The following is a 24,104-nucleotide window of genomic DNA, read 5'->3' as shown; positions in this document are numbered from 1 at the left end:
ATCTGTGATGACGTACACGAGTTAACTATATTGAGTAAATGCAACCCGCACCAATGTCGGTTCTACATGATACTGAAACTGACATGGGATCGAGGACCAAGTACCAGAAAAGGATCGCACCAGATCACTAGAGTCCACCAAGCTGAGCGAGATGTGTCTGTAGAAGAAAACAACCATTAGAAAACAGAGATAGCGCGCCTATACTAGAATAGCAATCCAGAGAGCGCCCTCTCCCGTCTGCTTAAGAATATGACACAATACTTGCTATCCTACGAGATTTGTTTATCCCATCTCTGTCGTCCGTCTTTTTAAAATAAAGTTATATGAAGATACACAGCAGCAGATCGCAGGGTTACATTTTTTACAGAATGTTTTTCAATTTGTAGCTTTTACGGAGCTCTCTAATTTCCGAGGTCTACGCATGTGTAGGTCGCCCAGACTTTTACTTTGCGGTCTGTGTCTTGTAATGGGAATGATTTCCACTCATGGATTTTCAATTAGAATATTCGAATCAAAAGACAACCCGCTAGCCAATACTTGTCTGTGGTATGCGCTCTAGTCTACGGGCGTATACGCGATGACGCGTTACGCCGTAGGCTAGAGCGGATAGGCGCGCATGCGCACGAGAGTAAAAGGAAAGGCGCGAACGCGAGGAAACGGCAGTTGGCGACCGGAGCTTGCTATAGTTAGACGCTCGGCGCCCTTGGCTAGGATCTTTCTTGTATTGATAATAAACCTGAGTTCCTCACTCATACCTGTCTCAGAGTGTCCTGTGGGGGGGAAGTACAAACATTACAGTGGCGACGAGGCTGAGATCCGGACACCACCAGGTGCAGTGGACGACGGAAAAACCCCCCACAGCCCACACCCACGAGCCAGCAAGGCACAGGTCCTGCAAGGAAGAGCAAGGGCGTGGCAGCAGCGCAGCAGCACGGCAAGGAACAAAACACCGGCCTCACAAGTCAGGTTAGTGTGCCCCAAGACTCCAGGAGCCCCCAGGCAGCAACCTGGCAACCAAGGGAGACACCCCCAAGCTAGAGGAAGGGGGGAAGATAGCGCAGACAGCGCACACTACGAGGGATAACACCCCAGGCAGCCCAAGGGGCCAAGGTGACACGGCAGAGAGCGCAGGAGCGTCCGGTGAGCCTACCCAAAGGGCCCAGGAAGGAGGACCTAGAGGTGAAGCCAGAATGGCGAATCAAGCGTCAGCCCTAATGGCACCCGTCCCGTTCCTAACCAGACCAGGTGAACCCCAACTAAAATGGGAACACTGGAAGGAATATTTCCTCAATTACATTGAGGCCCTTGAAGATGAAAGTGAAGGTGAATACAAGCCGGAAAGGAAAAAGAGACTGTTGCTCCACAACTTAGGCCCAGAAGGGGTAAGGGTGTTTAAGAATCTGGTGCCCAAAGAGAGGGGTGCAGCGGAGACGGATGTCTTTGTGAATGCACTGGACGACCTGGACAGTCATTACCGACCAGCAGTTTGCGTCTCGATAGACCGCTATAACTTCCAACAGAGAAAACAAGAGGCAGGAGAATCCATTGATGACTATGTGGCAGCTCTCCGCCGGCTAGCAATCACGTGTAGGTATGGGAACCTGCAGGATGAATACATCAAAGACCAAATTGTAATGCACACCACCAGCAGAGCAGTCCAAGACAAGCTATGGGCGATGAATGAGACAACCCTGAAAGAAGTTGTGGCGATGGTCAAGAAGGCGGAAATGTCGAAGAGAGGCGCAGACGCGGCAAAAAGAGAAAGTGGGCCGAGACAGATGATCAACAAGATTGATGAGGCACCACAATCCAGCAAGCCCAAAAGCGCTTACGGAGACCCGAAGAAGGACACAAGAGGGTCTGGGAAGCAGATGTCTCGCCCCAGCCAGGGAACGAAATTCGCGTGCTACAGATGTGGCAGTGCAGCGCACGCGGCCCAGGACAGGCGTTGTCCCGCGTTTCGCGCCAGGTGCTCATTCTGTGGGTTGACCGGTCACTTCGAAAAGGTCTGCCGAAAGAAAGGGACGAAGTCCACGGTCAAGTGCATCGACGCGGCCACGGCCAACGTAAGTGAGGAAGACGACCAGGAAGAAGATGACCTGGTGCTGTGCATAGAGGATCAAGTGCTGGACGTATCCGGGAAGCGAAGGGATAAGCCCCGCACCGACATGCTCATAGGGGGCGTCAAGGTACATGTGGCCGTGGATTCAGGGTCCCCCTGGACCATCGTGCAAAGGTCGATATGGGAAGAGGACTTCGTGCCAGTCATAGGACCCGACCTAATGCCGCCGGACATCAGACCCATCTCGTATACCGAGAATTCCATTCCACTGGTAGGATGCAGGGACTTGGAGTTCGAGTTCAGAGGACGGTCGGCCACATGCACCCTGTATGTAGCGGAGAAGGGCCCATCGGTACTAGGATGGAGAGACGCAGGTGATCTCGGCATCATACTCAATCCTGGAGGGAAAGAACAGATCTTGCTAACAGACGAATGGCCCCTCTCGAAGGAGGAAGACTGGAAGGCAGCATACCCCAAGGTTTTCGAGGGCACGGTAGGCAAACTGGACAAATTCGTGCATAAAATGGTCCTTAAGGAGGGAGCAGTACCAGTAGTGCATAAGGTCCGGAACATACCGATATCCACGAGTGAGGCGGTGCGCCAGGAGCTACGGAAGTTGGAAGAGCTAGAAATCATCGAGCCAGTGGACAGTGCGGAATGGCTATCGCCCTTGGTAGTAGTTAAAAAACCCAATGGAAAGGTCAGGCTCTGTGTGGACCTGAGGGAGCTTAACAAAAACCTCATAGTGGAGAGGTTCCCGCTCCCCAGAATTGAGGAGATGCTAGCAAGGACAAAAGGCATCACCCACTTTTCCACCATAGACCTCACGTCTGCATATTACCAGATAGAACTGCACCCGTCGAGCAGGAAGTACACAGCCTTCATAACGCCCTTTGGATGCTACCAATTCAGGAGAATGCCCTTCGGCCTGGCATCCGCTGCGGCCGTTTTCCAGAAGTTGATGCACAGGTTGTTTAAGGACATCTCGGGAGTGCAATATTTCCAAGACGACATCCTAGTGATGGGCTCCGACAAAGGCGAGCACGACAAGAAACTACATCAAGTGCTGGGAGTGCTGCAAGGCAAAGGCATGACGGCGGAATGGAGCAAGTGCAGAATTGGGTCTCGCTCAGTGACCTACCTAGGGCACGAGATAGGAACGCATGGCATCTTGCCGAAGGAGCAAAATGTGAAGGCAATAAAGGACGCCAAAGCCCCAACAACCAAAGAGGAAGTGCGGTCATTCCTGGGAATGGCCGAGTATTACAGCAAGTTTGTCAGTCATTTTGCCACGAGAACGTACAGGATGAGACAACTAATCAGGCACAATACGAAATTCGAATGGGACAGGGAGGCCCAGTCCGAATTTGAGTCCATTAAAGACTGTATCAGCCATGCCATCCCATTGCAGGGGTATGTCCCCACGGGCAAGACTATTGTAACAACAGACGCAAGCGACAAGGGCTTGGGGGCTGTCTTGGCGCAGGAAAGGGTGGACGGAACCAAAGAAACAATCAGTTTTGCATCCCGGGCGCTGTCCCCGACGGAACAGAGGTACAGCGTAATTGAAAAGGAGATGCTGGCGGTCACGTGGGCGTTGACCAAGTTTCGTCAGTTCATATGGGGCACGAGATTCAGGCTCCAAACGGATCACAAGCCACTCATCAAAGTGTTGACGTCATCGGGCCATGACACTGCCACCCCGAGAATAGCGAAAATGACCCTGAAGTTGCTAGATTATACATACGATGTAGAATATCTTCCAGGTACGCAGAACAAGGTAGCTGATTACCTCAGCCGGGCATCAGCCATGGAAGAGGCGCCGGGAGAGACCCCGGACACAGAGGAGATGGTCGCCGGCATAGAGGATCACGAGACATCGATCAGTGCGCAGGAATGGCAGGCGGCTTACGAGCTCGATGAGGAGAAGATGGAAGTAAGGAAACATCTCACGTTGGGGTGGCCGGACAAGAAGAAGCTAACGGAGGGGGTCCGACGTTTTTATGAAATAAGAGAAGAATTGTCCCTGAGTGACTCGGGGATATTCTTGTACAGAGGAGAGAGAGTGGTGCCCCCAGTGACACTGATACCCCGACTGCTGAAATCGCTCCACGAGGGGCATCTGGGCATAGTGAAAACCAAGGCGTTGGTCAAACAGATGTATTGGTGGCCAGGAATGGATGCCCACATCGAGAGACAAGTGCGGGAGTGCGGGCAGTGCCAAGGAGCGGACAAGGTACTCCGCCCACTCCGACCAGCACTGGGGAAGTTTGACACCCCGCATGGCCCCTGGGAGGATGTGGCCATAGACATTCTGGGGCCCGTTCTGGACAGTAGAGGTGTGAATAAGTACATCTGTGTGTTAATAGACAAGTATTCTAAGTGGCCAGAAGTGGACATACAAGAGTCGATGGACACGGACACGATCTTGAAGTTCCTAACCGTGGTGTTCCTCAGGGAGGGAATACCCAAAACCATCCTCAGCGACAATGGACCGCAATTTGTGTCGGACAAGTGGGGGAGATACATGAAGAGGAACGGGATCGAGGTGAGACACACTGCCGTGTACCATCCAGCCTGCAACGGCCAGGTCGAAAGGTTCAACAGGGTGATCATGGGCTCCATCCAGGCAGCCATATCGCAAGGAAAAGACTGGGAGGTGGAAGTAATGAACATGCTATGGGCCTACCGGATAACGCCCTCTGTAGTGGGGTATAGTCCGTTCCAAGTGCTAAGAGGACGGCATCCCTTCACCCGGGACAACGTAGCATGGAGGGAGAAGACCCTCACCAGCAAGTGGTCCCCAGCGGTGGTGCAGCACAATCTGGAGAAGGCCCAGAAAATCTATGCGGCACACTATGACAAGCGACGCAGCACGAAGGAAACGGCGCTGGAAGAAGGGGAGTGGGTTAGGATCAAACTCCCCACCCTACAAAAGAAGGGCGAAAGCAAATTCAGCCAGCCGCTACAAGTCAAGGAGGTGCGTGGCAGGGCGGCTCTCCTCAGTGACGGCAAGGTCTGGTCACAAGATCGCATGGCCAGAGTCAACAAAATATTAGTCTGGCCCAAGGCCGAGGAAGTCGAAAGATGCATGGATCACCCGGAGGTTAGACCCCTTTCTGAGCACGGCACAGACAACCAAGGGGAAGGTGCAGGCGATGACAGTGAAGCGGTTGTCCTGGGAGCCAGGCCGACCGACGGAGGAGAAGTACAAGCGAATGCAGAGCAAAGAACTGACGTGAGAGAAGCTGGGGTGTCCCAAGGAGAGACAGAGGCGAGAGAGAACATGCCGGTAAGACACACCCGCAGCGGAAGGGCAGTTGTAGTGCCCTCTCGTTATAGTGACTTTGTGATGGATGGACACTAGCTTGGTGCCGGCCCCTCCTGGCGCCCCACATAGACAATGTTCACAGCTGAAGGACTCTTCACCTTTGGGGGGGAAATGTTACAACTTTGTTTTCAGTAAAGGGGGGAGATATGTGGTATGCGCTCTAGTCTACGGGCGTATACGCGATGACGCGTTACGCCGTAGGCTAGAGCGGATAGGCGCGCATGCGCACGAGAGTAAAAGGAAAGGCGCGAACGTGAGGAAACGGCAGTTGGCGACCGGAGCTTGCTATAGTTAGACGCTCGGCGCCCTTGGCTAGGATCTTTCTTGTATTGATAATAAACCTGAGTTCCTCACTCATACCTGTCTCAGAGTGTCCTGTGGGGGGGGAAGTACAAACATTACATTGTCTAAGTACAATGTAATTTGTAATATACTTCCTTCGGCACCTCCTTGAGTTGACACCATGGGCTTTCATAGTTCTGAAAATGGAAAAACAAATACTCCAGGACGCAACCCATAAATAGGGGGTCAAGAAGAGTAAAGTGAGTGGTGTTATAAGGGGAGGAGCTTGAAAAGCTGAGTATATCAGCCAATTTAGAAAAATCTGCTGCAAGGAAATTGACAAGGAGAAATGTGGCAGCAAATCTGTTCTAGAAGGATGACTTAATTGCCACGAAGTGACTGCATTTTAAAATATTTTATTGGGTCAAGACACCTGCTGCAGAGATCTTTGTGTGCCCTGTAATTTTGAGTGGATTATGATGGTGGTAAAATAACTCTGGTGCTTAATGCAGTTTTGGAAGAGTTCTGTGTTTTGTGCAGTCAGAGTTTTACCTCAAAGTGACATAGAGCTGCAAAGCACATCAAGTAACATGCAGACCACAGATTTGTATTTTATGTAGAAAGGTAAATGGGCGGCTGCCTTTGACAACGAGATCGTTTTGTTTTTGTAATCCTTCAAATATAGCACAGTGATCAATTTACCAGCATCGAGGGGCTGCTAGACATGGATTTAGATTCTATTGTTTTTTCCCCAAACTGTTGTTTTTCTAAAATTGCAGAAAGTGTTCCTTTGTCTGCTAGTACAGACAACCATAATCACTGATACGTTTTATATCTTGACTTAATGTTTATCCCAATCATTAACTCTTAACATATAATTTTACAACCTTGGACGATATGTGATTCCTACCCCTTATTGTCAACATTATCCTATGTAACATTTCCTGTATATTGATACTCACTTATATGATTTACTGTGACTCTATGTGAGATGGAAAGCCCTCTTGACACCCTGCACTGGGGTGAAAAGGTCTGTAAAAGAATAGTAGGTGCCATTGAAATTATTAGTTATGTAATTACTCATGCACACAGATACGTCTTGCATTCTTGCAGTGAATGTACATCTTTTAAATGGGGAGACGTGGGGGCCTGAATAAAGTAAAAAGACTGCTTCCAAGTCACAATTTCTCTAAGTTACTTGTGATGTAGTAAGCTGTGTGCATTTGTTTCTTTCCATTGCATTGGTACTTTGGCATCCAGGTAATAGTTTGCAGATAGCTCCCAGCCAGGGTGATACTTGAACAAAAGAAGGGCTGATGGCCCTTTGAATTGGGCTTTTGATTTGGGCCCGACTGGAAGTGACATTAAGAAAGCCCCCATACTGCCTGCAGGTTGCTGCTCTGCAAATAATGTAGACAAATTACAGCTGCTGTGTATTATGTCCTGGTGTCAGAAAATTACACCAGGCAAATTCAACACTCAAAGTACTTCTTCTCAACAAGTATTGGGGTATCTAATGTTACTGACTCTGAACATGTTCACTCCTTTCTCTTCCCTTGTCCACTCCTCTTCCCACCCCCTCTCAATCCCTATATTTTCTCACTCCCCCTCTCATCACCGCCTCTCTCTCCTAACTTTTAATATTCATTTTTCACTTAATTTTATCCCTCTGTTTCTTTGCCCCCTTAGCCCTGTTGAATGCATTATCGTACTGTAAATCTTTTTTACTTAATTGTTAATTTTATCTCATTATGTTCACCATCCTAGTAAAGCGCTCTGATACTCTTGGGTCCAGTAGCGCTATATAAAACCTTCGAAAATAAAATAAAAATAAAAAATAAAATGGGCAACCAACAGACACCCGTCTTTCTCCTTGTTTCCTCGGGTCTTTGATGACCTCTGGGGGGTGATGGAATAAGCATAGGGGCATGGTGAGATCACAAGGGGGGATTAGCAGTTTGTGACATCCCAGTAGCTGGACATGGCTGGCAGAATCATTGCATAACGGCAGAGTTTAGCTGGATTAAGTGGGTTTAATGGGGCTTAAGTTTAACAGTGTGGAGGGAACATCCGCAACTTAAGGACCCTTGTTTTGTTTGGAAATATATATTGGGTTCAGCTCATCCTTGCTCTATTGTAACTATTAGAGTGTTCGGCTTTGGGAAAACCTAGTGTAGTATTTTTGAAATGATTAGCCATGAGGTAGCAACCCCAACTGCAGGTTACCACCTTGCTCTGTATATTGATGGAAGAAAAAATTGTTTGGTTTGACTTCTATTGGAAGCCCCGGCAGAGAACATGAGATTCTGAATCCATTTGTTAATTGCTCTTAAAGCTAAGCAATAAAAATGAAAAAAAGATTATTTGCACAACTGTGAAATCAGGACATGCAATGCTTGCTTTCCTGATCTTCCCTCACCTTGCTCTAGTCTCAGACACCCACATAAAGAGGTGAAATTCCGCTGCACACGTCACCCAAGGGATGACACTAGAGGGGACCGCAGCTTAGTATTGCTTCTGCCAAGAGAGTAATTGAGCCCCTCTGGAGCTGCCTTAGGAGTACCGGACAGAGGGTTCTGTCTCAAGGAAGGACCGCAGAGGGAGGTGGGTGGGGGCTGTGAGGATATGTAAGAGACCAGGTTGAGTGACTTGGCCTCTCCCCTGTGGTCAGTATTTGGCGGTCACCATTTCGAGAGCGGATTCGTGCTGGATCCACAGAGCATAAGGACTTTCTGGCATCCAGGTTTCTTTATTAGCAAGGTGGTATGGTAAGTAAATCTTTATTGTTCATTTAATTAAAACCTACACTGTAACACACTTTAACCCGTTCCGTGCTCCCGTCGGCCAACGGCCTGTGGGAGCACACCCTCGTCGCAGCCCCGCCCACCCTTCAGAACCCCCGCACGCGGCGGAATTGTGCCGCAGTTAAGGCGTTAATCGCCAAATAAAACATTGTCAATAAATAACATCGTGAAAACAACCTTCAGATAATAAAACCACTAACAATGAATATATTCTATGTGGCTTTTTGCCAAGTCGAGGCTAGTTAGAGGAGCTCTGATCGACAATTCTTACACTTCATAAGTCTTGTTACACTAACTTAGGGCCAAATTACGATGGTAGGCGTTGTACCGGGGACTGGGAACAGCCGCTTGTAATGCAGCTGTTCCGCAACCCCGATTACGATGTGACCGCCACTGTGGCGGTCGCATCCCCCATACTTTGCATTGTGGCAGTGATGCATTCAGCAATGCCCGCTACCATGCAAATACGAGGCATGTACATATCCCTGCACCACATGGTGCAGGGATATGTAGGGTAGCACCATAGGTGCCCCCGAGTGCAGTTGTCCAAGGCCCATGGATGAAGGAGGCCGGCTACTGACCCTTGAAAAAGAACCGCCTTGCAGAACCATGGCAGGCAGTCTTAGCGACCACCACGCTGCTGCATTGATTCCCCCCGCCATCGTAATATGGCGGGGGGAAATAGCCGTTCAATGGCGGGGGGACAGCCATCTCACAGCTGGAGGTGGGGGACCCTCCACCACCATAATGTCCCCCTTAGGGTTATTACACCTAATATGTATCTATCAGGGGCGGCCTTAGGCATGTGCAAGCTGTGCACCTGCACAGGGCCACCAAATCCCAGGGGCCACCACGCCAATATATATCCTTAATATAATAATCCTCTGAGGATGGATACATATTTGCGTGGTGGCCCCTGTCAGGGATTTGGCGGCATCCGGCTCTGTTCCACTTCCAAACACCCTGACCCCCTTCCATCTTCACTGGCCTCCGCGCCTGCATTCATCACCACCCCCCTTTTCTGTATTGCATTCCTCCTGGTTCATGATTGGTTTCTTGTTTTCCCTACCCACTGCTGGCCCGCTGGTACCTTCCTGAGCTCCGGGGGGTTCTGCCCCACCCAGACCCCCTCTTCCGGGGCCCCCACCTACGCTCCCTGCCCAGGGCCGCCATGAGCCTAAAGCCGCCCCTGTATCTATTGTCAATGTTAATCACTAAATGACAATTTGTGCTAAATAGTCGAAAAAAGGGCAACATGCCTTTGATAAAATACCTTTTGCATATTAAAACTAAAATATTATCACTTTGAAAACAACCTAGTTTAGCATGTTCAGTCATACATGTCAATAAAATTAATTGTCGGAATAAAACCTTAATACTCAATTAATGCAAGACCAAATCACATTTATGTTCAAGGTGACTCCAAGGTCACAGACACCGTACCACTGAGATGAAACACCAGGGTTCCCAGTTCTAGCTGTGGGCTGGTTTTTTGGGCAGCCTGGGGGCTGTCTGTGCTGTGAAAATGCTGCCACCGGCCCAGTGAGTGCCTGAGTGGCCTTTCTAGAGGCAGATGTGTGGAGGTATCACGCCCTTTCTCTCGCTGGGGCGGCACATTAATGTATGCTGATTCAGCGGGGACAGAGGGCCTGAGCAGATGTGGTCTCACTTGCATTCATGTATGGTTCAGCAGTGTGAACTAATCTTTGCAGTTCTTTTTATCTAAGTGAAGTTAATAAAACATGCCCCCCACCCACTTTCTTTTCTTAAAACTCAGCTAAAGCAGTGTTTTGCGGAAAGGTAATACGCAAATGTGGGCCACTTTTTTTGGTGTGCCCGGGCCGATTTTTTATCCCAATCAAACCCTGCTTGTCTGGCACCATCTTGGAAGAGGCAGGATTCAGGGCTAAGTTCACTGCCAATGCGACAGGCTTAGGGAGTAGAAAGGGACAAGAGGATGATGGCCAACCAGAGTGAACCACATCAGCTATTACCGATCAGAACCCCATTATATCTCTCAGGGAGACTCGGGGTGTCTTCAACTCAGTCTGACCAGCAATGAACTGCCCCCCAGCAGCAAGAGGAATGGAGGGTAAACAGTGGAAGCAGAAGTTCAGACCAGAGCAAACCATAGATAACTGGCTAGAGGTACCCTTGCCAGTTATCTAGCCATTTTACAAAAGTAAGAGGGGGACCATATCCCACAGATTGTTCCACCGTGAGGGCAGCTGTGAAGGTCTGGATATAGGAGTAGGAGACACCTGAAGAAAGGGCACCTAGACTAAACAGATGATTGAGGCATTATAATTAAGGTTCCGGGTTTTATGGTATTTACTTTTTTGACTTTACCATCTGTATTTATCCATATGTATTATTTGCTTACTCTAACTGTATTTACCAATATTTATTTTGGGTTTTGTGAAAAAATGATGTTGAAACTAGTATATTTCCACATTTATTTAACCAATAAATGTGCACTCATGTTTGAATGCCTGAGGTTCTAATGATATGAAAACTCACAGATAATAAATCAATGCATTTATATGAAATCATACACATATTAGTATGAACTATGTGCATATCTTTTACTGTTTAAGCCTTTTTTTATAAAATTCCTTTCTTTTTTTAACCCCCTTGCCTGCCAGTCTGCACTGCTATTTGCTTGCAAGCCACGAATGACAGCATTTAGAATCACTACAAAAAACAACCCAATTTCTCTTTTTATCCACGTAAAAAATATAGACAGGAAAATAAATGGGCTTCTGTCTGTATTTATCTGTAAAAAAAGACTTTGGGTCTTCTGAATTGTTGGCACGAGCAAAACATTATAACATTTGGTGCACTGAAATTGGGTAACGGCATGCTGGGGAATGACAACACTGAGAGTGACACGATCAAAAACTGACTAGATGGAAAATGGGATGACCGTGCCATTGAGGGAATGAGGGGATCCTGAATTCTGCCTACCAGAGCTCTTGCAGTCGTAAATTGCATGCCGCCCCAAGTTCCTGGTGTGAGAAGTTGGCATGGCATATGCTGTCCACTGGTTATAGTCTTCACCTTACACCCGTCCAAACAACCCTTATTGATGATAGGTTTAAAGACAACCTTTATTGAAAGCTATCCTAGTAGTAGCTATGGAGGGCAAGCTTCAGGCAAAGTCTTGAAGGAGTGTAAAGCATCTTGGTTTACCAGATTATAACCTCTTGAATGACCACATGAAAGGAGAACTACACAAGGTATATATAAAATATATGTATTTATTACTAAACACTCTTCTAACCTTTATAAGATTAGAGAACAAGATACACAATATCAACATGATAGAAGCCCCGAGATCTCTGCGCTCGGATAACGAGCAACTGGCGAATGTCCCCAAGTTTAAGAGGGCACGTACCGGAGGTCGCCGCTTTACAGTAAAGGCAGCCTCCCGATGGAACTTGCTCCCCCGCAGTCTGCGATTGGAACCCTGCTACCTGCGCTTTCGCAAGCAGCTCAAAACGCTCCTCTTCCCTAAATAAAAAGGTCTTTCTCCCCCCTCTCAGCCAACCTTACAGATTTTATAGCGCGGGGATGCCTCCGGGTCACCAGGCGCTCTACAAATCCTTAAATAAATAAATAAATAAATAAACTTCAGTAAATAGCACAATATACAATGGACCCCAGGGGGAGACCAAACCATATATTAAGAAAGTGGTTTTAGAACCACGACTTGACTAGACACAGTGCCTAGAGCCTGTAGAATCGCCAGGACCCCAAGGAACCACCAAGGTAGTGACACATAGGACCCACAGGGGACATGTGCAGTGTGAGAACACAGCTGTGAGCTTCATTAGCTTCTTTGGGGAAAGTCGCAGTTGGAAATTTAAAGTTAAAGGCCACTTAGGAGAGGACTTTGAGCAAATACCTTTAGACTTAAGAGATTCTAGGGCCAACACCCACGGGAGCACCGGAGTACTCGGGTTACCTCACCCAGCCTTCAGGATTGATAAGGTCTGCCGTAGGGGTGACTGATAGGTTTATATGTGCAGTGATATAAGGTAGACAGAGGGAGCCCATATCTATGTAAGGGGTGCACACACCACCTTAAACAGGCTGCTGGAGCAGACCTGTTGTGTCATTTTCAAAGGCTGCCCAGGGGTGGCATAATACATGCTGCAGTCCCTGCTAGGCCTCTGGGGTACCTATGCCCTGGGTACATAGTGTACCATATACAAGGGACTCCTAATGGTACCCACTCAATTTAAAAGAGAAAGCAGATAGGCTGGGGCCCTGAATTGCAGGATTCCAGCCAAACTAGGTCAAAAACACCAGGAAAAAAGTGGGGGCAACCATGCAGTCAGATTCCACCTTCCTACACCTGGTGTATTTGCTTGTCCACTAGGACGGAAATTCAGTATCTCATTTTGAGTTCAGGTGGGGTTTCGAAGTGCAGTACCCAAAGGCGGGGTGCCAGGAGAATGGTTATTCACCTTCTCCTTTCGCATATAAGAAGCAACAACTGTTTTTCAAGAGAGCTTCCCAAAGGGGCAGTGGGGTCAATATGAAAATAGGAAAGTGGCAATCAGATCATTGCAAACTATATGTTAGAACCTACGTTTCTAAGGAGGATTTGTTTGCATTGCCTGGCAAGAATCAGGGAATGCTTCAATTACTGTAAGGTGGAGCTTTGCTATTGCCGCAACTCTATGGTGTTTCTGAAGAATCACTGAAGCCCCTCCACCAAAAAGAATCATTGAGGGCAAGGAACTGTAAAGGAATCTACAAATTGACCCTGCTTTGAACAGCATGCCAAAACTTGATTCTCAAAGAGGGGACCATCGCAATCTCCGGCAGGAATTGAGCAATGATCTTACGGCTGGAAATGTGTACGCCACTTCCAAATGACAATCATTTTTTCCACCAGATTTCTTGTGTGCATTGTTGTTACAGTGATTTTCACAGTCTGCATAGTGTAAAATTTTCAGAAATTGCACGTTTGAGCTTGACTTTTAAAAGAGAGTTGCCCATGCGTCCTCAGGCATTGGTTAGGTATTGCCCAGAATGTATTATACTGAGTTGCCAATGACCAGCATTGAATCTCCAAAGGTCTGGTGCTCATTGTTTTTATAAGGTGAATGGATACGGTACTGATTGATTCAGGGCCCAGGGCATACTTGAGCTTTCCACAGCAAATTATTAAGGCTGAATAAAGGGGGTAATGGTGCTGTTAACATTTTGTCATTATTCAGAAGCGTCAAGATCGTGGGTTGAGGGGCTATTTCGTTCGTGGCCAGGACAGCACATCAGACAAAGTGGAAATGGGACCTTGGGTTCTCTAACATTGACCTGTTCTGGACAGGCGCGGACTGGGAACCACAACCGGCCCTGGCAAAAACGGCCCTGTAACAAAAATGGCCCCCAGTAGCCCAAAATCGGCCCCCACTCCTGCAGCGCACCGGGGGATTGCCCAGTGCCCGCTATGCCCAGTCCGGCCCTGGTTCTGGAGAGTTTGTGGTGTGCATTTCTTCCCTTGTGATTCCTCTACCCCTGAGCAGTTGACCTTTGGTGATCAGTTGAGGGATGGGAGTCATACACAACATTGGAGATGAGCAGCAGTTAAAGGTAGAGCTTTCCACCAAGAAACTCCAGTGATGTGATTGACAGCTCAAACATCGTCTTATTTATTTATACCGTTATTGGTAACCCATCAGTTGGATAAAAGCCCCATTACTGACAGGTACTAATCTATATTTCCATGTATTGCAGTCTAATAACCTAAACATTCTTGTTAATATAGTATGAACCTTCTGATGTTGATTTAAAAACACTGGATGTTTAGGTACTAGTCATTGATCAAAAATCATTCCATTACCTTGAATGAGCCTTAGCTAGGATGCTTCAAGTATATGAACTGAAGTGTGGCTCTTTGGGTGCATGAAAAGCCTCTAAGTGCTAGTTACATTCTCATTTCTTTATGCATGTGCTCCTGACCTGTTGTGTCATCATACGCACATTCCATGCAGGTGATATGCTTATTTTCAGATCTAGGCTGTGTTCTGTTTAGAGCAGGGGTCTCCAAACCGGTCCTGGAGGGCCGGATCCATGCCCGATTTTTTGGATATCCCCATTGAGATACATGTAGTAATTTCAAAAATCTGGCATGGATCCGGCCCTCCAGGACCGGTTTGGAGACCCCTGGTTTAGAGTGTCTGTTGAATGTTCAATTTCATAAGGCAGTTACATCTGGACTTCTTCACTGAAGGATGCACCACGGTGCTGCAGAAGAATAAACTAAGAAAATCACATCTTGTTTAGATTTACTTGCTACAGTGCTCTTATCGTATTTAGACCTAAAAAGTATTGGGTGGTTTATAAAGAAAATCTACAGATTCACCATCCTTTAAAAATGAGTTAAGGGTTAGTTTGACAGAAAACACATAAGAGCTTATGAAGAAGGTGGTTCATTTTCATTGTTTATTGAAAAATATACAGCAAAGATCTGAAAAGAAAATATATAACAACTTCTGTTAACATAAAAAAATATAATTTTAAAGCGCTTTTTAGATTTGGTCTTTTAAATATTTTCACAACACATGGGCTGGACATTCACATGTCCTAAAAACATACGTCTGTTTCTATATTACACCTCCTAACTAGGATCATTGTCTGGTACTGATTATGATCTGCTTGCTGGGCTAGTATACTCTGCTTTTCATGGTCAAACATAATGACTCCTGTCGTGTCTACTTGGCAGGATGAAAATGCATCAACAAGCTGTCCCTCAGGGCCTGGCTTTGATTTTGGGTTGTAATGGAAAGTCATTTGATTTCCTAATAAAACAATGTTTTCATTCTTGGAGGCCAGGAGGCCAAGCACATGGCCAACTCAGCATTATGTAAGCATCCACTAGCGTAATATAACATTTCTGCTAAATTTCTATACCTATGTGGATTGCGTTCCATTTACCACCTCTGCTAGAATTGGGCGGATTTTCCAATAGCGCCCTGTTTTATATCTGTCCCTTAACCGCAGCAACCTTGCTTCATACATTGCTTCAATGCACTAGAAAAATTCGAACTAAAGCGTATATACTTGGCTCAAGTTCTTCCTTCTAATTTTATGAAATTAGGAATGAGTTGTTTTAAGGATTCTTCCACATTAACTCCATTTCCTTGAGTTGTGTTAGGAAACACACTTTATCTTCTGCTTCATAAAGAACCTTCCCATCTCAGAGGCTACTCCTGGCTTACATTTGGTATCCCTGGTTCTTCCCTTGCCACCCTTGGACTTAAGTAGCACAGAAACAGCAAGCAGAGCTCCCAGAGCCAAGTTTACTGCAGCATTTCCACTCTTTGGCCTCCCCCTGAACCTTCAGAGGATGCTGTTAAGCGATTATGGACTGAATACGACTTGCCTCTGGTTTGAAAGAGCTTGTGATGTCACTTCCATTCCCCTGGTATTTTGGCGAACTAAAATGTCCATAGCATGCTGTGCCCATCCATTTTACAATAAAACTGCATAATTTAGATTGCAGAACGCTTGCATAGTTTGTACATGTTCTGAGGGATGGTGGGGCTAAAATTGCTTCCCAACTCTAAAGTTATTGCTAAAGCAATCTGATACAACCAATTGTTAAAGACTGAACTTCTTACACACCACATGTTTGCAGAACTCGTGTCATGACTGTAAACAGGGGTGTAATACAGACCCCTGCAACCCCTATGGTGCACAAGAGTCTCCAGCCGAATCAGGGACCCCCAACCCTTCAGGGGTCGTCATTTTTCCAATGCACTAGGGTCCTACATCACATTCTGCAGGTGGCCCCATCATGTTGTGCTATGCCATTGACTGTAAACTGTAGGGGAAAACGTGCAAGGGGTAAGACACTAACAGATAGCAATAAGGAAACAGAAAAGTCTGGGAGACAAAAATCAAGGATACACAAACACAGCATAAACAAAGCAGAATTTCAAGATCTGCACATGTATTAAAGAAATGCCAATAAACATTTGATAGGGAGGTTGAAAGTTCCAAACGGAAAGAGAGCAGCAATATAGGTATATATTTACAGCAAATAATTTAAAGTTAAATCGAGTGTTTTTGGTTAAGGCCAAGGCCTCCAGATTGGTTGTAGCACAGCTGGTTTCTCTGCAGCATCCACCATCTTTGGAAGAAGTCTTTGTTGACTGGGGCTACCAGCCGGAAGCGAAGAGCAAGTGTTTGCTGACAATCTTGTCTGATCCGCCATTTGGTTCTGGGGAAGTGACGCAGGACCATCTGACTCAGGCACAAAATTGTTCGTTGGGCAAGAGTGATGGACAGACCACGGTGGCTTAGACAAAGTTTTGGAGAGGGTCTCTGTGCACCAGCAATTCGCATCTCCGGTCCAATTAGGCTTGCTATAACTGTCCGGAAGAGGCGTGCACCAATCGTGGCCTGACAATCTGCCTTTGTTTGCCAGGTAATTGTGAAAATCTAGTACCACCTGGTTAGATGTCGATGGGCAGAGTTCCTTTATGGATCCCGTGGCTTGCTGGAAGCACTCCTTAAATCCTTCTTCATACCTCTTTCTTGCAGTTTCTTCCTTAGCTAAATAAAACATAACCATGGTTAGCACTCACCAGAGACCTCAAATCATATACAGATCCTAGGTTTATCACTCACCTTAGGCTTGTGTGAATCCTACTCAGCATAGGCTCACACCTATTAGAGGCATACATTTATTGTGCAAGCTCTTGTATGCCTATTAGAGGCCAATGCACATTCTTGGAAGGCTTGCTTGGCTCTCACAGTTCTACATTCATTGTATAGAAAGAGTGTTACATTAATGCATTGTAGAAGACTTGGGCAAGCACTCATTGGAGGCCATCATACATTGCTATAGATGTCACATGGGTCAAATCTGAATTCTTGTAGGAACAGAAATGTCAGAAAATAATTGATTAAGACAACATTTTGAGCAAATAGGTAAGATTTATTAACAGTGTCTTTTTTTAAGTTAAAAAAGTATTTTTGGTGTCTCCTGTGCTCCTATCCATAGACTCACTCCATTTACCATACTTGACACTACAACCAATTGCTGGTGAGACCAGGAATTCCTTCTTAAGCTATATAATGTACTGCTCACCCAATGTTCAGCCTTTATGCAAATACATAGTACATAGGATTACAGGTGTAGGTGGCCACTCCCACTTCTGCCAATCATTTGGATGAATTGCAGAGGTTATGTGGTCTCGCAGTTAGAGATGCGCTGAAGTTAGTTGGGAGGGGGGGGGGGGGGGGGGGCGACAGGTTCAAATTCAGGCCTCGTTTAACCAGCCTGTATATCTGGGCAATTGGATAATCTACCTGTGTCCATAAAAAATGATATCATACTCTGGTTCTCTTGTAAGGTGTTCCAAAGCGCATGAGCTAAGTTCACACTATGTAAGTCTGCAAAAAAAATGATGAGGTCTTAGTCCATAAAAAGGGTTAGTACAAAGACTACTAAGGGACAGTATGGTACTTTGCTGTTCCTCTGACGGTCATGTTCTCTACCAAGACACTGGCTCCTAGCAAGCAAAGGTGGCAGCATCAGACAAATATGTTCTTGAAAACTTCTTGTCCAAACTGAGCATCATGACAAAGATGCAGTAAAAACAACACCTGGTGAAGGAGAAAAGCCAGAAAGATGCCAAAGTCGGTTTGGCTTTGTTGGAGTGTGCACATGTGTAAAGGCCACAGCTTTTGGTAAAACAAAGGATTTATATTTAAAAAGAGTCTGTTTGTACCACTATAAACATATAAAAAGGATCTGCTGGTGACGTTTGTTTAAAATAAAATGTGTATGGTGCAGGAGTTTGGGGTTTTAATAAATGTTATTCTTTACAGGTTGAGGAAAACCGCTTTTTACGACAGTTGCTGAGTCTATCACCGTCCACCTCTAGTCTTATTACCCACTTCGAGGTAAACCATGCATTTATAGCAGATAAGATTCAGCTCGCGCCACTTTTACTATGGGTTTGCATTTGGCTGAACCTAGCTGCTAAGCTTTGTTAGGACATTATACTCGACTGCCTAATGTTGGATAAGGCTTATTCTATTCCTTGGTTGAGCTATATACGGGACACTTTTGGATCCTCAGGTTTATCCTCCTGGTTCACTGATCCCAGTCGTATACCCAAAAAGGCTCGGGAGGAGGGGAATACATAAGGACTATAGTGCAAACACAAGATTGAAAATAGAGTTATCTAAACCATTGGTTCTGAATTGCTGTAGTCTTTTACACACAGACAAACCTCCCCTGTACTTATCTCTGGAATTGTCAAGGTGGGAGCAGTCACTTCTCTTTCGCTTCAGAGCAGGGTTAATTAATTGTTCTAACAAAAAAAAATTAGATCCAAATGGGAACATAGTATGCACTTGTCCCCGTGACAATCATTCTGCACCATCACCGTTGCACTTTATGTTGTTTTGAAAATTGCACAATTCAGCATGAAAGCACTCTTTGTTACGGGGGCTAGGTTTCCGATGCTGTAGATCACCTCTCCTCCACTTACAATTCCTAAGTTTACCTGAAACTTTTATTGTACCTATGCCTTTTTGAAAGCAGCCATCAGACTAGAAAAACTATGACAGGATAATTGGTCAGAAATGTGGCTTAGCAGATTGAGCTCAGTTGAGATGTTTTGGTTTAATTTTGGGGAATTGTAGGAGCGCATAGCTGACCCGTTTCAAGGTGTTTGTTCTTTGTCCTTTTCCATTATTCTTTTCAAACGTCTGCCATTTTCTATACTAGTGCAATGGTGCTTTAACATTTATATACGACTTGCAATTTTTGCTTATTTTAAGTATGATTATTTGATGTACTGTGGTATTTTAAAGCTGTTCATGAATACATATATCCTTAACTGTTTTTAATGTAAGATTATTTTAAAACTGTATGTGTGACCTTGGCCATGTGCAATATTTCTATGTACTTTTATGGTCTATTTCTAATCAGACCGAATAAAGATATTGATGATGATGATGATGATGATGGTATTGTTCTGCTGTTTTAAAATAGTAAACTTTCTCTTGAGGTGAGTATCCAACTATTTAAAAGAGCAGAATAAAATCCCCACATGGAAGACAGATTTCTAAGTCTGGATGTGAAGCAGGGTGAATCTCACACAATCCAATAAAAACCATTACTTTCAGAGGTGTGCCTATCTTCTTGCAGTTGGGAGCTTAAATACATTTGTGCATACGTGTATGTTCTTCTAGTATGAACTGTTAGTTTAAGGAGCATTGTCCTTTCCCACCACGAAGTGATAACAAGTTATCATTAACTGATAAAGGAAAGAGGCGGAAGTCAGTACTGAAAAGTCATTTTGGTGAATTTGTCTTTGGAATGGCTGCACCGCCTTCAATGCTATTGACTGATGAGAAAGTTTTGTTCATTCTATTAACACTAACTTTGTGTTTCTCAAAGTCCAATTACTAAAATACTTATTTTTAATGAAAAACTTGAATTATTTGATAAGCTGTGAAGCAATGTAAATAACTGTAAATCATTTATGCCATATACTTCAATGAAGCCCATCCTTACAACGTATGACACTTCTTGTCCAAATCTATGCCCTACCACACCTCCGGGAAGACGAGGAGACAGAAAAAAATCAGACAGTACCAACAAAAACTTGGGAGATATAGTAAGAGTGAAAATTGGGGCAGGTCATTGGAGCTATGGAAAGAAAGCCACGTGGTAAGTAAAAGACTAAGACATTAAAAGATTCAAAAGAATGTTTGAAGGTGAAGAAGGGGCAGCATCAGGTGCGGAGGAGAGGAAAAGGCGGTAGAAAGTAAACATGCATTACAAGGAAAACATCTAATATGGGCCAGGTGGTTGTGCTTATACATAAAGGCAGAAGTATCAGCCTGTTTTTGTTATCACATTGTTCACTCAATGACTCTGCAGGGATGGAAAGACAAAGTGTTAAGCAAAGAGACTGGCTGAGGGCAGGTAGAATGACAAAATGCCTCAAAAGCATGAACTCTGAATAATCCATTCACAACTTCTTCCGCCAACTGCTGCAGAATGCGCGGCTCAGGAGACAGCAGAGATCACAGCTAGGGAGAAAGAAGAGAAACAGAAGCCAACAACAGCACAATGGAATGAAAGAAAAACAGGTACCAGAGCTAGTTGCAGCTTTGAGATGGATGGAGGAAAGGATGCGCCCGGGTCTGACTGGTAAGGGCATTCCTCATGGAGAAGACCGTTTGTGTGAGAATTTGATTTAACAAGTGATTTCATTGGGTTCTAAGGATTGGTTAATTCATCAAATTATGGTATTATACTGGAGAGTTGAATGGAGCATTGCTTAAAAGAAGTGAGGGTCTTATGTACAAGCTCCTTGCGCTGCTGGTGCATCATTGTTTCCCATATTAAAAGTGATGAACCAGCAGCACAAGTAGCTTGTAAATAAGCCCATGAGTCTGGATGGCGTTTCTTAGAGGTTGTACTGAGTATTACCTGGGATACGTCAAAAACTATTATGATCATTGTGTATGGAGTGGACCATTGTGAAGACTGGTTACATCTTGTGAAGGGTCATGACATTTGAAGGGACCAATGGTTATGTCCAGGGGTTTGGTAGCTAATATAATAAAATGGTGAGGTCTAAGAAGGGTGCTTGCCATTGGAAAGTTTAGGGTGGTCATATTTTATCATGAGAAGTAACAACATTGGGCCATTAAAGCAGTTTAAAATGTGGGGGCTTAATAGGAAGAGGAAATTAGTTGCAATGTGATGTTTGAGGTTTTGTCTGAAGTGGTCCTTATAATGGTTAGATATTGGGGTTAATGAGGAGTAGTAGTAAGAGGAGTAGTTGCACTCTGGAAGTGGAAATGAATGGTTTCGTGTTTTTGGTATTGATCATAACTCTGGCGGAGTACTGTAAAAGATGAGGCATGTGATGTGAACAAGTGTGTGTGTACCCCAGTTGCTGATCCATCCCTTAACTAGCGCCGAGACGCCCACGGGTATTCGCCGCGCTCTACAAATGTCAATAAATAAATAAATAAATAAATAAATAAATAAATTTGGGTTGTACTTATCTCATAAACGGGTGAAATTATGATATTTGGAATCATAACTGTTTTGAAACAGATAAAACTGCCTTCAGCATGGGCAGGGTTCAGTTGGGTTTAATTTTGGAAGATGATGTTACAGAGGGAGTGTGTCCTCAGCAGTTACAAATATTTAAAGAAATAAAAGTGCTGATTTAACCCTTAAAGGATCAATTCAACCCTGAACAGCATTTAATTTATATTCAATACTGAAAAATATTTCCTTATGTTAATCGGTTTCCATCTCTTTAAGAATGATATTTCTATTTTTTATTCACACAACTTTTATCATGTCTGGATTTCCACAATCTATCTCAGGGTGTTGTATGTTTTTGAAATGCATTTGTCATCTGATAATAATTCTATGTAGCACCACCTTTCCCTACGTTACCCCAGCCTGGTCTGATTCCCCTCTCTCTATGGCATTTGCAAGGAAGAATAGCCTAACAGGCATGTGTTGTACTTTTGAAGGAAGACAGGTTTCTCCCATTAAATTCCTTAAATATACGTTTCACATTCAAGGAAAGATCTTGCTATTGAGGCAAGATGGCACCTTCATAAATGCTATTCATGTCCCTCTGCCTTCTCACATCAGACCATGTCTCAAATTAATACAGAGATCATGGGGCTATATATCAGTGATAACGTAGAAAGAAAAGTGCCAAAGCCTTCTGGGGTGATCAAATCTCGCTTTGTGGATCGAGATGTCTAAATACTTCTAACAACTCACAGCAATCCATCTTTCTTGAATTTTTTGTGAGTCTGTCAAAGTCCTTCCCCCATTCCCTGTTTTGTACTTGTTGGTAATTTGGTGTTTCAAGCTGAGGGAGAACCTGTGCTTGCCAGGGGAAATTAATTTCCAACAAAGAAAGTTTTCCAGTGTGGATATTGTTGTCAGGCTCAAATGGGCAACGTGATTCCTGCGACTACATTTTAGGGATTGCTGTCTGTCAAATACAGTTGTTGAGATCACTTATTGCAGGGAATACCCATTGATCAAAGCATTATAAAAATCATGCCGCAACAAATAGCGTATATCAGGGACATAGACATGCTTATGTTTGAATTAAAGGTTTAATGGAATCCACTTTAACAGCATTCTAAGTTTATATCGAGTTTATAAATCAAAGGAAGGTGCCTATACTGGTGAACCACTGTTGAAGGCAAGAGATATTTTAAGCCACAGATCTAATTCGTAAATCCAATTTACATATATCTAGCAATTGTTGAGATTAAAACAAATCTGCAACAGTGAGGAGAAATTTGAGGAGGGTGCAAAAGCTATGATGGAGCGTTTGAGGGCCAGGGGCTACAGTGAGACTACCCTTTCCAGGGCACTAACTAAAACTCAGGAAAGGTCCAGATCATCTCTCTTGTCACCAAAGTCTCCAGAGGTGGCACATCCCGACCAATCACCTAGGCTTATTATCACCTATAGCCGCCAGCAAAGGCAAATCAAATCCATCATTAACAGGCATTGGCCCATTTTAAAAACAGATGGTGTATTGAATTCAAGAGTTTCAGACAGACCCATTGTCACTTTCAAAAAGCCTACAGCATGCACAGTAAGTTAGTTAAATCAAGTCCTGAGTTAGTCAGTGGCAGTGACTGGCTCACTAGGAAGGGCTTTTTCAAATGCACTTCCTGTCGTGCATGTAAATTTGGGCAAAACACCACCCATTATGACAATCCGTTTTCTGGCACCAAGATAGCAATAAAGGGCAATTTCAACTGCCGCACGGAGTTTGCTGTGTATGTCCTGACCTGCACCTACGGCCTGAGCTATGTAGGTGGCACCAGGTCGCAGGTGCACGTGAGGATATTGCAGCATCTCCGTGCAATAGTGAATCATGATTCAGCCTACCCCGTGGCCCGGAATTTTGGCTTGGTGCACGCCAGGGATCTGGCGTGTTTGAGTTATTTTGTTATTGATGCAGTGCCCCCGTTGAGACAGGGTGGCGACAGGGACAAATTACTCAGAAGGTTGGAGACCCAGTACATCGTGGCGTTGGACAGCAAACAACCATACGGTCTCAACGCCACAGAGGACTTACATAATTTCTTATAAGTGTCTCCCTCAGTATCGTCTTTGGAGGTGGAGTTTTTCTAAGTGTTGGATTTCGTAAGTCTTGGTTACCTCAGTATTGGCTTTTGGATTCATGTTGTAATCCAATTCCATCATCAAATAACCCACTGAGCTAATAATTCCATTTCACACGGCAAAGATATATCAGTTTGAATACCTTAGGTAATATTCTGACAATACGTGTGTTTATGGAATTTGCAACTTCTCTTTTTTTTAGGATTGTACACAATGCTTTATTCTTTCTTATAAAATTAATTGTTTAAATTTTTCTCACTCACATTTTTCGCACATATACATAGGAGCACAAATCAAGTGGTGGTTATTTTATACTACACTTTATATATAATTTTTTGTATATAATTGTATATAGGTCTTGATATTTATGATATATGTAAATTCATGAAATTTGAATTTTTAATAAATATTTTAGACATTAGCTCGTGGGTATCACAAAGTGAGTTGTTATAG

The 24,104-nt window shown here is 44.7% G+C and overlaps 1 protein-coding gene across 1 annotated transcript in view; it reads right to left on the bottom strand.

Moving 5' to 3' along the window:
- Positions 1-14,927: 14,927 nt before the first annotated feature.
- LOC147678088 (transcription factor HES-7.1-like) overlaps positions 14,928-24,104 on the bottom strand; it is a 51,992-nt gene continuing 42,815 nt past the window's right edge. The window contains exon 4 of the mRNA XM_086946565.1: positions 14,928-17,050. Within this exon, the coding sequence (XP_086802691.1) occupies positions 16,566-17,050 (485 nt within the window). The 3' untranslated portion in view covers positions 14,928-16,565. The remainder of the gene's footprint in view (positions 17,051-24,104) is intronic.

The sequence above is a fragment of the Lissotriton vulgaris genome, chromosome 12, assembly GCF_964263255.1.
Source record: "Lissotriton vulgaris chromosome 12, aLisVul1.2, whole genome shotgun sequence".
Taxonomy (NCBI): Eukaryota; Metazoa; Chordata; class Amphibia; order Caudata; family Salamandridae; genus Lissotriton; species Lissotriton vulgaris.
The sequence above is the reverse complement of the archived record's forward strand: the minus strand, read 5'-3'. Positions and strand labels throughout refer to the sequence as shown.